The sequence below is a fragment of the Gracilinanus agilis genome, chromosome 2 (genome assembly GCF_016433145.1).
Source record: "Gracilinanus agilis isolate LMUSP501 chromosome 2, AgileGrace, whole genome shotgun sequence".
Taxonomy (NCBI): Eukaryota; Metazoa; Chordata; class Mammalia; order Didelphimorphia; family Didelphidae; genus Gracilinanus; species Gracilinanus agilis.
Window position 1 is genome coordinate 237253239 of NC_058131.1, and position 14005 is coordinate 237267243.

General features: G+C 39.4%; 1 protein-coding gene across 1 annotated transcript in view; it reads left to right on the forward strand.

Moving 5' to 3' along the window:
- The window catches only part of FER1L5 (fer-1 like family member 5), a 71219-nt gene that overhangs the window by 37141 nt on the left and 20073 nt on the right, over positions 1-14005 (forward strand). The window contains exons 16-19 of the mRNA XM_044659607.1: positions 516-640; positions 3342-3442; positions 9591-9777; positions 11441-11596. Of these exons, the coding sequence (XP_044515542.1) occupies positions 516-640; positions 3342-3442; positions 9591-9777; positions 11441-11596 (569 nt within the window). The remainder of the gene's footprint in view (positions 1-515; positions 641-3341; positions 3443-9590; positions 9778-11440; positions 11597-14005) is intronic.

A 14005-nucleotide genomic window follows, 5' to 3' on the forward strand; every position in this document is an offset into this window, starting at 1 on the left:
TATAAAATGGGGATAATAATAGCATCTACCACTATTTACCTCAGTTTCCTCATCTTTGAAATGAGAATGATAATACCACCTACTTACAGAGTTGTTGTGAGTCTCAAATGAGATAATAATTGTGAAGCACTTGGCCCAGTGTTTACTATCTGCTCATAGAGTCTAACTCACTTGTCTATGGTCACTTAGCCAGAATGTGTCTGACCCCAAGACTGGTTTGTTGTCTACTATGCTGAGCTGTCTCTTGTTTATTGTTGTTATTATTGAATATAATTACCTTTTTAATTATTATTAAATATAATTATCTTATATTTAATTAATTTATTTCTATTATTAGTGTCATTATTAGTAATGAGTACCACTTATATAATACTTTAAGGCTTGTGGAGTATTTATATATAACATATTTGTATATATATAAATAAAATAATATAGTTGAGCTACTTTTAATTAGCAAATATCAATGAGGGGGTACTAATGCAGAATTTCTCCATTTCTGTTCCTCTGTGCCCCAGGTACTTTATACCACCATATGCCCTGGAAAGATAACAAGCCAGTAGTGTCCTTGATTTCTGCCTGGGAGGATATTAGCTACCGTTTGAGCTCCCTCAATATCCTGCGCATAGCCTGGGACCGGCTGGTGAGTGCTGTGTCTGAAAACATGGTATGGCCAGATCAAATGGCTTGCCACCTCCAGGAGTGGGGAGGGAAGGAAGGAGGAAGACAATTTGGATCATAGAACTTTGGAAAACTTATGTGGAAATTTGTTGTTGTTATGTGTAATTAGTTTAAAAAATTAAAAAGAAAAAAAAGAAAACATGGTGTGGAATGGAGGCAGAGAAGTCAATGAGAGAGATAAGAGAGCAAAGCTAGTAGAAACAAATCACTGGCCTTTTTCCCCTTCAGAAGAAATAATCTCTTTGTGACTAAAAGTTATGGCAAGGAGCTTCTGAGCTAAATTTGTTAGCTGACCCTCTGAATAGCAGAACAATAATAATGACAATTTTTATGTGACATTTTAGGGGTTTTAAAATATTTTATGTGCATTGTATGTTTATGTACATTTGATTCACAAAACAATCCAGTGAGGTAAGCACAATTATGATCTTCATTTTATAAACGAGGAAACTAGGACTCAGAAAAGTCAAATGACTTCTACACAGACACACAGCTAGGAAGTGTCAGAAAATGAGATTATATCCATTATCTCTCTCTCTCTCTCTCTCTCTCTCTCTCTCTCTCTCTCTCTCTCTCTCTCTTTTTTTAAGGAAAACCCTTACCTTCTGTCTTGGAACCAATATTGTGTATTGGCTCCAAGGCAGAAAGAGTGGTAAGAGCTAGGCAATGGGGGTTAAGTGACTTGCCCAGGGTCACACAGCTAGGAAGAGTCTGAGGCCAGATTTGAACCTAGGACCTCTTATCTCTAGGCCTGGCTCTAAATCCACTGAACTACCCAACACTTACTCTTACCTGAACAGATTGGGTTAAATTTACCAATCAATAAGCATTTATTAAATTATTTTCTGTGGGCCAAGCACTGTGCTATGGAAGCAGTGAGTATTCAAAGACAAAAGTAAAACAGTGTCTGCCCTCGAGAAGCTTACATTCTTTTTTTTTTTTAAACCCTCATTTTCCATCTTAGAATCAATAAAGAAGAGCAGTAAAGTCTAGGCAATGGAGGTTAAGTGACTTGCCCAGGGTCACACAGCTAGGAAGGAGATTACATTCTAATGAGGAAGATAACACATCTGCTGTATATGCAGTATATTACAAAGCAAACACTCAAAAACCTTAAACAGGAATGAGAGACCAGATAAGGTTGTTCTGCAGAAATGAACACTTAAAAAAAATTTAAAGCCTTACTTTCTATCTTAGAATCAATACTACATATTTTCAAGACAGAAGAGCAGTAAGAACTAGGCAATGGAGTTAAGTGATTTGCCCAGGGTCACACAACTAGGAAGTGTCTGAAGTCAGATTTGAACCCAGGACCCTCTATCTCTAGACCTGATTCTCTATCCACTGAGCCACCTCAGGGTACCCATGTAAATTTATTATTGAGGAAAACAAGTGATTTCAAGAGCTGGAGGTACAGAGAGTGAGTGTTCCAGCCATGGGGAACAGTAAGAGCAAAAGCATGGAACATCATATATGAGGGCTCTAGATAGAGTGTTTGGGAAAATGGATAGCTTTGGATAGGAGAAAATCCTGGATTCAAATCCTGCCTTTGGAATCTATTAGCTACCTGAAAATGCTGAAATCACTTAATCCTACTGAGCCTGTTTTTTCATCTACAAAATGGGAATAAAAATGCTTGTAGGTACCTACCTCACAGGTTAATGTGAGGATCAATTATGACAATATATACAAAGTATTTTGGAAACTTTAAAGTACTATATAAATGTTAGCTAATGCCCAATTCAATTTAACAACATTTATTAAGCCCTGTGCTATTGTTGCATAGCCCTGTCTGACTCTTCCAAGATCCCATGAAAGTCCATGGAGTTTTCTTGTCAAAGATACTTTAATCATTTGTCACTTCCTTCTCCAGTGGGGTTCCCATTTTACAGATGAGGAATTGGCACAAACAGGTTAAATGACTTGCCCAGGATCACAAACTTAATGTCTAAGTCTGGATTTGATTTCAGATCTTCCTGAATCCAGGTCTGGTGTTCTATTCATTGCACCACCTTGTTGCAATTGACCCCTCTATGGGTCAAACACTGAGTACAAAAACAAAAACAAAAAAAGATAGTCTCTGACCGAAGAGAAATTGCATTTCACAATTATCTATCACCTATGCTGAGAGCACAGAGAAGGGAAGAGGTCCTATCCATGAAGATCTATGATACATAGTTTATGAGCCCCCTGGGCTGAACGCTTGAGGTCTTGCTAGGATTCCTTAGAATCTGAGGATTCCCAGATCCTGGCTGAGAATGTTTTGGGTTTTTTTGTTTGTTTGTTTATTCAAATTTTTTTCATTTTTTAATAATCATGCAAAACATACATTTAATAATCATGCAATTGGTCATTGTAAGGACAAAGTCATACATAACCAAATCCCAAAATAAAACCTAAGATACACTAATGGGAAAGACGATATCCTCTGGAGGAGGATAGCATTCCTGTCATAAGTCCTTCAGGATTGTCCCAGATCATTGCATTGCGGAGAATAGCCAAGTTTTCACAGATGATCATCTTCCAGTGTTGCTGTTACTGTGTACATACAATGTGCTGAGAATGTTTTGGACAGACTAGCTCTATGGTAGCTTGTTAATGGCTTAGTACTGATTTGACTCCATTTCTCTCTCTCTCTCTCTCTCTCTCTCTCTCTGGGGTAGAAAAGCAACCTGGAGGCCCTGAAGTCAATCCAGAACCCTAAGAACCCAGCTTTGCCTAGACTATGGAAGAAACTGCTGGAGGAGCTACGGGAAGACTGCAGGTAGGTTGGAGAATGAGCTGGAAGGATGGAGCTTTGGGAGAAGATCTAGAAGGTGGAGTTGGACTGGGTTGTGAATGAGATTGGGAGCTAAGGTTTGGGGTGTGTTTGGGAAAAAAGAGGAACTTGCCAGAGCTGGATAGAGTTGAAGATAACAAAGGCCAGATTCCAAGCCAATCAATCAAATAACAATTTTATACAAAACCCTTATTACATGTTAGACACTAGGCTAAATACTGGAGATACAAAGAGTGCCGGCTCTTAAGAATCTTTCTTCTAATAGGTCTTGATCGATGACACATGTAAAACCCAGTGGAATTGCTTGTTGGCTATGGGGGGGAGGGTAGGAAGAGAGGAGGGAAAGAACATGAATCTTGAAACCATCGAAAAATATTCTAAGTTAATTAAATAATTTTTTAAAAAATCTTTCTTCTAATGAGAGAGACAATATCTATATGAAGAAGATACTTACAGAGCAGATAATTTTTTAAACCCTTACCTTCTGTCTTAGAATAGATATTAAATATCTACTGAGTAGCCACAAAATATTGATTCCAAGACAGAAGAGCAATAAGGGCTAGGCAATGGGAGTTAAGTGACTTCCCCAGAAGTCACACAACTAGGAAGTGCCTGAGGCCAAATTTGAACCCAGTTCATTCTATTTACTGTGCTACCTAGCTGCCCCCCCTAAACAGGGAACCTTAAAGCGTTACCAGGTATGAGAGACAGACAGTATAAATATATGGAGAGAGGAGAGCTCCACTATATCTGAGGAATCACATGTAGGTCAGTATAGATGGATTGTAGAGTGCATGGATTGCCTTGCACTATATGTCCTTCATTTTTCTAAGAGGATGAGGTCACTGGGTGCTGGATTTAGGTGAGGCAGATTTGCACAAAGTTGTCAGCCTCTCTCTTTTGGAGATTTTCACAGTGGCAAGACAAAAGTCAGGGAGTAATATGAAAGAAGAATGGAAAGAAGGGCAGCTAAGTGGCTCAGAGGTTAGAGAGCCAAATCTGGAGAAGGGAGGTCCTAAATTCAAATCTGACCTCAGGTACTTCCTAGTTGTGTGACTCTGGGCAAGTCACTTAACCCCCATTGCCTTTGTTGCTCTTCTGCATTAGAATCAATACTTAAAACACAGAAGAAAAACAACTGGTTGATCACATGGTTCGATGGGGACATGATTGGGGATGTAGACTCTAAATGATCACTCTACTACAAACATCAATAATATGGAAATAGGTCTTGATCGATGACACATGTAAAACCCAGTGGAATTGCTCCTTGGCTATGGGAGGGAGGAAGAGAGAGAAAGAACATGAATCACATAACCATGGGAAAATATTCTAAATTAATTAATTAAATTTTAAAAAATAAATTAACAAGCAAAAAAATGAATCAATACTTAATGGATACTAAGTACATACTTAATAACTATTCTAAGGCAGAAGGCAAGAGTTAAAAAAAAGTTACCTGCTCAATATGTGATAAAGGTGGTAACTGTGAAAAAGGGACCTAATTAAGAAGTTCTGTAGAGGAAGAAACAAGACTTGGCAGGTACCTGGTTGTATGGGATGAGAGAAGAGTGAGCAATTAAGGATGACACCTGAGTGGTTTTGCCCTTGAGAATGGTAGTGCCCTTGACAATACCAAGGAACCTCAGAAGAGGGGTGGACTTCGGAGGAAAGGTCATGAGTTCTGTTTTGGACACGCTGAGCTTAAGATGCCTAAAGAGCATCCAGTTTGAAGAAATGTTCAATAGACACTTGGTGATCTAGAACTAGTGCTCTGGAGAGAGACTAGGACTAAATACATAGAACTGAGAATCATCTATATAGAGAGGATCATTAAAGCTTGGAAAATTTGTTCCAGGAGCAATACAAAACATTCTGACATTCAGAGCCTTTTATAACCTGCTCCCCTTCTGCCTAGTCTTCTTACACCTTCCTCCACATTAACTCTTCAATCCAGTAACATTGGCCTCCTGGCTGTTCCATAAAGAACACACTCCATCTCTTGGCTCCTAGGATTCTCTCTGGCTGTCTTCCATGCCTGGAATGTGCTCCCTTCTCCACTTCTACTACTTTATCCTTGGCTTCCTTTAAGTCTCCACTAAAATTCCACATTCTACAAGAAGTCGTTCCTGATCCTCTTAATTCCAGTGCCTTCTTTCTGTTAATTATTTCCCATTTATCCTGTTATACTCACTTTGTAGACATCTATTTGCAATGTTTGCATGTTGTCTCTCCCATTAGATTGTGAGCTCCTTGAAGGTCAGGTACTCTCTATTGCCTTTTCTTGTATTCTCAGAGCTTAATACAGTTCCTGATATATAGTAAGCACTTAACAAATGTTTATTGTTTGCTTAATTGATGAGATCAATAAATGAGAGAATATAGAGAAAAAAGAGAAGTAGTGTTGGTGAACACTCACAGTGTGAAGGGGTGGGAGTGGGGGACATGATGGATTCACAAAAGAAAACTGAGAAGAAACAGTCAACTATGTAGGGAGAGAACCAAGAGAGAGCAATGTCACAAAAACCCAGAGAGAATAGTGTGTAGGAGAAAGTGCAGAAATGGCAAGAGAGATGAGAATTAAGAAAAGGCATCAGATGTGACAAATAAGAGATGATTGGTTAACTTTGGAGAGAGCATTTTTAATTGAATAATAAGACTAGAAGAGGAGAATAAGAGAAGAGAAAGTAGAGGCAACCAGTGTCAATAACTTTTTCAAGAGGTTCATTAGAAAAAGAGAAGAGAAAGACAAGTAGCTAGAAAAGATAATAGGATCGATTGTGGTTTTGAAGAAAACACATTTTAAAAAAATCAATATTTTCCCGATGAAATGTAAAAACAATATTTTACATACGTTTTCCTAAATTATAATATCTAAATTGTCTCCCTCCTTTTCTTCCCTCTCTCACCCTGAGATAGTAAGCAAGTTGATCTGGGTTATACATGTAAGATCTTGCCAAATATATTTCCGTGTTGGTCATGTTGTAAGAGAATACTCAAATAAAATAAAAACACATACAAATAAAGTGAAAAATAGTATGCTTCAATCTGATTCAGATTCCATCAGCCCTTTTTCTGGATGTAAATAGCATTCTTTGTCATAAGTCCTTCAGAATTGTCTTGGATCATTGTATTGCTCAGAATGGCTAGGTCTTTCACAAAGTTGATTATAGTACAATATTGCTGTTACTGTGTACAATGATCTGGTTCTGTTCTTCACTCTGCATCAGTCCATATGTCTTTCCAGGTTCTTCTGAAATCATCCTGCTCATCATTTCTTAGAGCACAATAGTATTCCATCATAATCATATACCACAATTTGTTCAACCATTCCCTGGGTTCCTTTTAATTTCTAATTCTTTGCCACCACAAGAGCTGCTATAAACATTTTGTACAAATAGATCTTTTTTTCCTTTTTTTTTTTTATCCCTTTGGAGTAGTGATATTATTGGATCAAAGAGTATACATAGTTTTATAGCACTTTAGACATAGTTCCAAATTGCTCTCCAGAATGATTGGATCAATTCACAACTCCACTAACAATGTTTTAGTGGCCCAGTTTTGCCTCACCCCTTCCAACATTTATTATTTTCCTTTACTGTCACATTGGCCAATCTGATAAGTGTGAGGCGGTACCTTAGAGCTGTTTTAATTTGAATTCTCTAGTCAATATTGATTTAGAACTTTTTTTATATGACTATTGATAGCTTTTATTTTTTTCATCTAAAAAACTCTCCGTTCATATCCTTTGACTATCTGTCAATTGGGGAATGACTTGTATTCTTATACATTTGACTCAGTACTTAATATGATTATATTTAAGAAACAAGACCTTTATCAGAGGAATTTGCTATAAAAAAATTTTCCCCAGTTTGTTGTTTCCCTTCTAATCTTGGTTTCATTGGTTTAGTTTTTTAAATATAATTAATTAGTTTTAATTTAATATAATCAAAATTATTCATTTTACATCTCGTACTGTATGTTCCTCTCCATCCTGTTTTCCTTTTTTGTTCCTGCTCTTTCTCTTTTCACTCTGTCCCTCCTCACAGGTGTTTTGCTTCTAAATACTGCCTCCCCTAAATCTCCTCCCTTTTTTTAGCCCCCTCCTATGTTCTTATTCCCCTCCTACTTCCCTATAAGGTAAGAGGTTTCTAACCCAACTGTGTTACTGTAAAAATGGATGTTTATTCCCTCTCTGAGCCAAATACTAAGAATAAGGTTTTGCATTGCCCATTCTCACCCTCATCCTACTCTCATTTTTTTAAATCCTTACCTACTGCCTTAGAATCAATACTGTTTATTGGTTCTAAGGCAGAAGAATGGTTAAGGGCTAAGCAATGGGGGTTAAGTACCTTGCCCAGAGTCATATAGCTAGGAAGGACCTGAATTCAGATTTGAACCCAGGACCTCTCATCTCTAGGCCTTGTTCTCAATCTACTGAGCCACCCAGCTGTGCCCCCTCCCCTCCATTTTAATAGCTTTTTCATACCTCTTCAGGTAAGAATTTACCTCACTCTACCTCTCCCTTCCCTCTTTTCTCAATTCAATCCTCTTTTTCACTCCTTGATTTTTTTTCTGGATATCTTGTCATCATAGTTACTTTGTCTGTGTATGCTCTTTCTAAGTATCCTAATAATGATATAATTCTTAAGAGTTACAAGTATCATCTTCCCATATAGCAATGTAAATACTTTGACCTTACTGATTCCCTTACATTTTCTCTTTCCTGCTTACCATTTTATGCTTCTCTTGAGTCCTTTTTGAACATCATATTTTCTTTTCAGGTCTGGTCTTTTCATCATGAATTCTTAGAAATCCTTTATTTCATTAAATGATCACTTTTATGATATAATCAGTCTTGCTGAGTAGGTGATTGTAAACCTACCTGTTTTGCCTTCTGGACTATCATATTCCAAGCACTCTGATCCTTTAATGTAGAAGCTGCTAAGTCCTGTGCAATCCTGACTGTTGGATGCATGATATCTGAATTGTTTCTTTTTGTCCACTTGCAGTATTGACAAGCACATTTATAAACAACTCCAAAGGAACTAAAGAATAGAGAGACTGACTATTAGGACAGGAAAAAGGATGATAACAAGGAACAGTCTGTTAGAGAAGGCAGAAGAGGATGGCAAGGGTAGAGGGGTTCATTTTATTAAGGAGAAGGAAAGCTCTTCAGCATATAAATGAATGGAGCTTTTAAGTAAGGCCAGGGCAGGTAGGAGACAACATGGTAAAGCTGACTTCAGAGAGCCTGGGTTTAAATTCTGATTCTGGCTCTTTCTGCCTATGTTACCTTGGGCTCATTTTCCTCGCCTATTAAACGAGTGGATTGAACTGGATGGGCACTAAAGTTCTTCCCAAAATGTGTTTTACATGATTTCACACTTACAATTGATAACAAATTGTTTGTCTTCTCAGTGAGTGGGAGAGGGATTAGATGGAGGGAGAAAATTCAGAATTCAAAAAAAAATAATGTTAAAAAATAAACAGGGGGGCAACTGGGTAGCTCAGTGGATTGAGAGTCAGGCCTAGAGACGGGAGGTCCTGGGTTCAAATCTGGCCTCAGACACTTCCCAGCTGTGTGACCCTGGGCAAGTCACTTGACCCCCATTGCCTACCCTTACCACTCTTCCACCTAGGAGTCAATACACAGAAGTTAAGGATCTAAAAAAATAAAATAAAATAAACAATAAATTTATTAGAGGAATTTTTCTTAATTCTAGATTTTTAAAAATGTTTAAGTTGGGGGCAGCTGGGTAGCTCAGTGGAGTGAGAGTCAGGCCTAGAGACAGGAGGTCCTAGGTTCAAACCCGGCCTCAGCCACTTCCCAGCTGTGTGACCCTGGGCAAGTCACTTGACCCCCATTGCCCACCCTTACCACTCTTCCACCTATGAGACAATACACCGAAGTACAAGGGTTTAAAAAAAAAATGTTTAAATCCCTCATAGCAAAAGATTTATATATGATTCAGAGTGTTTTAAAAATCAGGTTGTGTGATCCAAAGATAAATAAACCCAACTTTTGTGGAAGAGGTTTGTGCGTGTAGGGGAGAGGGAAAGGATGGATGAGTGTGGATGTTAAGTGACAGGCAGTAGTAGTAGCTTCTCTCTACCCCTGTCGCTACCCCAGGAGGCCTCTGCCTAAAATGAGTAAAGAATCCACTTTTATCACAATCTTGGACAAGAATTTATTGAAACTTCGACACAAGGTCCTTTCAGAACTGGACTATGAAGCCAAGAAGAGCACACATGAGGTCATGGAGATGGTGCCCACAGCTGAGAACTGGTTGTATCGGCTCAATGGTGTGCTAGCAGAGGTAGGACAAGTGCTATTTCACCCTCATTCTCTGGAGGAAGATGGAGGAGTTGCCTGCTAGGCCCCACAATAATACCACAAGGCCCTTTCTTTTCTCATATGAGTCCTTAAGAAGAGGTACATTCAGAGGCAGCTGGTGGCTCAGTAGTTTGAGAGCCAGGTCTAAAGCTGGGAGGACCTGGGTTCAAACTTGGCTTCAGATACTTTTTAGCTATGTAACCCTGAGCAAGTCACTTAACTTCCACTGCCTAGTCCGTACCATTGATCCCTTACCATTGTTCTGCTTTGGAACCAATTCATATTATCAATTCTACAATCAGAAGATAAGAGTTAGCCAGGTCCAGAGATGGGAGGTCCTGGGTTCAAATGTGGTCTCAGACACTTCCTAGCTGTGTGACCCTGGGAAAGTCACTTCATCCCCATTGCCTAGCCCTTATCGCTCTTCTGCCTTAGAACCAACACATAGTATTGATTCCAAGACAGATGGTAATTTTTTAAAAAATTATTTAAAGGCAAGAGTTAAAAAAAAGAGGTACATTCATTCATTCAACAAGAATTTCATAAGATCAGGGATCATAGATGGAGTTACAAGTGGCATTAGAAGATGTCTAATCCAACCCCTTCATTTTACATGAGGAAACCGAGTCCAGGGAAGGAAAATGAATGCCCAAAGAGACAAAGCAGATGCACTGGAATTTGAACCCAGGTCCTCTGATGTATTAATCTGCTACTTCTTTTACTTCCTATTACACTGATCAAATTTTAAAAAGAAAAACAAAACCCTCAATACAGAGTTTAGTAAAACAAATTCCCTTAATAGCTATGTCCAAAAATATGAGTATGTTCTACATTTCAAGTATATAATCTGTCTATTGGAAGGTAAGTGACATGTTTCATCTTTCCTCTTTTGGACTTGGAATTTATCACTGCATTTCATCAGAGATCTAAAGTCTTTCAAAATTCTCTTTCTCTTTAATGGTATCATTGTTATTGGTTATTCTTCCTTTCTCTTTTTTAAACCCTTACCTTCCATCTTGGAGTCAATACTGTGTATTGGTTCTAAGGCAGAAGATCAGTAAGGGCTAGGCAATGGGGGTTAAGTGACTTGCCCAGGGTCACACAGCTAGGAAGTGTCTGAGGCCAGATTTGAACTCAGGCCCTCCTGTCTCTAGGCCTGGCTCTCCAACCACTGAGCCACTTCTGTTACTGATTATTCTTATAGTGTTCATTATCTTCTGAATCAGCTCCTAAAGTTTATTCCTGGTTTCCTCTGAAATTGGCCGTTCCGTTATTACTTGAGGCACAATAACACTCCATTACATTCATATACCTCAATTTGTTTAGCTTTTGCCCAATAGGACACCCCTTTAGTTTCCAACATTTCACTGTCATAAATATTCTTGTAAGTGTTCTTAGATCCCTTTCCTCTTTCTTTGATTTCTTTGGGGAAAAGGCCTAGCCTAGTGGTGGTAGGATATGCTTCATTTATTAAGTTATCTTCCATATGTCAGACATTGTGTTAGATGATGGGGATACAGGCAACCCAGCCTGAGGAAAAGGCCCTGAGGAAAAAGCTTGGGCTTCTCCCAGTTCCTCATACATTTCCCCCAATTCCTCTCTGTTAATTTCTTACTCCTGTACTCCTTCTCATCTCCCCACATCAGCCTCAGTCGAGCATCCCTGATGTGGTGATCTGGCTCCTGTGTAAAGGGCAGCGCATTGCCTACGCTCGGGTACCCGTCCATACCATCCTGTTCTCCAAGTCTGGGCCCTTCTATTGCGGCAAGTTCTGTGGGAAGGCACAGACCCTCTTCATGCAGGTGAGAAGGTACCTCCCAGCTCGAGGCTATACCAGTCTTTCACTCTCATTTAGACGCCCAAGACAATCCTGTGAGGTAGGCAGAACAAGGAAGGAGAATTTGGACCCACATCTTAATGACTTCCAACTTAATGACTCAGCAGTACTCTATCCCCTACATTCTACTGCTTCTATAGACAGTTAAAAGTGGACTAAGGGGCAGCTAGGTACCTCACTGGATAGAGAGAGCCAGGTCTGGAGACTGGATGTCCTGGGTTCAAATGTGATCTTAGCTACTTTCTAGCTGTATGACCCCGTGCAAATCCCTTAACCCCAATTGCCTAACCCTTACTGCTCTTCTGCCTTAGAATCAATACTTAGTATTGAATACTTAGTATTAGTATACTTAGACAGAAAGTAAGGGTTTGTTTGTTTTTAAGTGGATTAAAATAAATATTAAGAACGTGGCAAAATTAAAAAGAACAAACCTCGCCCCAAAGAGGAGATAGAAGATATCTTCTCCCCCTTTCCTTTGCAGAGATGAAATGTGGGGTGTGGAAATTCCATATATATATTTTTTTTTCAGCTCAAAATTCTCCTTCTCTTTCTCCACCCAAAGAAAAGGCAAGAAATATAAGACTCATTATACATATGAGTCATGCAAAACATATTTCTGCCTTAACCATGTTATGGGGTGGGGTGGGGACCAAGAAAAATAAGGTGGGAAGCAGCTGGGTAGCTCAGTGGATTGAGAGCCAAGCCCAGAGATGGGAGGTTCTAGGTTCAAATCTGATCTCAGATACTTCCTAGCTGTGTGACCCTGGGCAAGTCACTTAACCCCCATTGCCTAACCCTTACCACTCTTCTGCCTTAGAATCAATATTGATTCTAAGGCAGAAGGTAGGGTTTTTTTGAAATAAAGTGAAAAAATGTGTTTCAATTTACACTCAGTTCTCTTATCACTATATTTTTAGAGGTTTTGTGTGTTTTTTTTTTAAAGGAGGCAGCTAGGTAGCCAACTGGACCTAGTCAGAAAGACCTAGGTTCAAATCCAACCTCAGGCATTTATTAGCTCTATAATCCTTGTCAAGTCTCTTAAATTATCTGTTTCAGTTTCCCTATCAAGAAAAATAGGAATAATAATAGTACCTATCTTCCATGGATGTTGCAAGGACAAAATGAGTTAATATTTGCAAAGGGCCTTACAAACCTTAAAGTGCTGTATAAATGCTAACTATTGTATACTGGTGGTTTTGTGTTGGGGGGAGCATATTTTCCTCTTTAAAAAAAATAACATAAGGTTGCTCTCTGGGAAGAGTAAGAAGAAGGGATATAGGAGGACTATAAAAGGTGTCGAATTTTTATTTTTAAAAAAAATGACCATTAAGATGGGTACACAGGCAAGGCAGAAAGTCACAAAAAGATATCATGGTGCCTGTGGAGGAAGAGGAGGAGACTAGGCAATGAGCCCCAATGTAAAGGGCAGTGGTGACTACAGGCTGATTCTATGAATAGGAAGTGGTCAGGATTTAGGGGTTTTCAAGCCCAGACAGGTAGAGCTCCACCTGCTTCCCCTCCACCAGCTGTCCATTTGCCTGGTTTCCCATTGCACTTTGGTATGTGTAAATATGTGTAAAGTCCCGGGTGAGGCAATTACCCAACTGACCATATTCCATGGAGAGCTCTGCAGGCTGCCTTCAAGTTAGCATCCCTAAATTCCAGTGGCTTGGGGTAAGGATGGGCCAGGTTCATAAGCCATTAGGAGAGGAGAAAACTAGCTTCATCCCAGATGTTAGACTCTTGCTTTTTGCCTCCTCTGAGAAGGATCTTATCTCTGGCTCAGTACTCCAAAGAAGAAATGCCAAAGACCTTCCTGAAGGACCAAGAGGAGAAGGGGATAATGGCAGCCCAGCTCCGGGTATGCATGTGGCTAGGCAGTATCTTGCACAGCAGTGCCTTGGCAGAGACCAGCTATAAAGATTTCATCTTCTATTCAGAGACAGTAAGAAGCCTGTTTGGGAGTTATAGGCATAGGGTGATGAGTCTGGGGAAGGGGGAGAAGGGAGAGAAAGTGAGAGGTAGGGGAGGGAAGAAGAATGGGAAATATACCAGAGAGGTTGGGGTGGCCAAGAAAGGGCTTGTTTTAATGCATAGAATTTTTTTAACTGGAGGGAAACCTAGAGATCATTTTATAGATGAGGAAACAAAACCCAAACAGAAGGACCTTTGTCAGAGAATGAGAGAAGTCATGAATAGGATGAGGCAAGAGGCCCTTGGGGGTCCAGAGCCAAGGGAAGGAACTCCCTCTCTCAAAATCAAGGGAATAAAACATGGACTAGTATGTTGTGAAGCCATTTTCCCTCTTCTGCCTCTCCTGTCCAATTAACTCCCAAATAGATTATTTTAGAGGAGAAAGGGGAAAAGGGGAAGG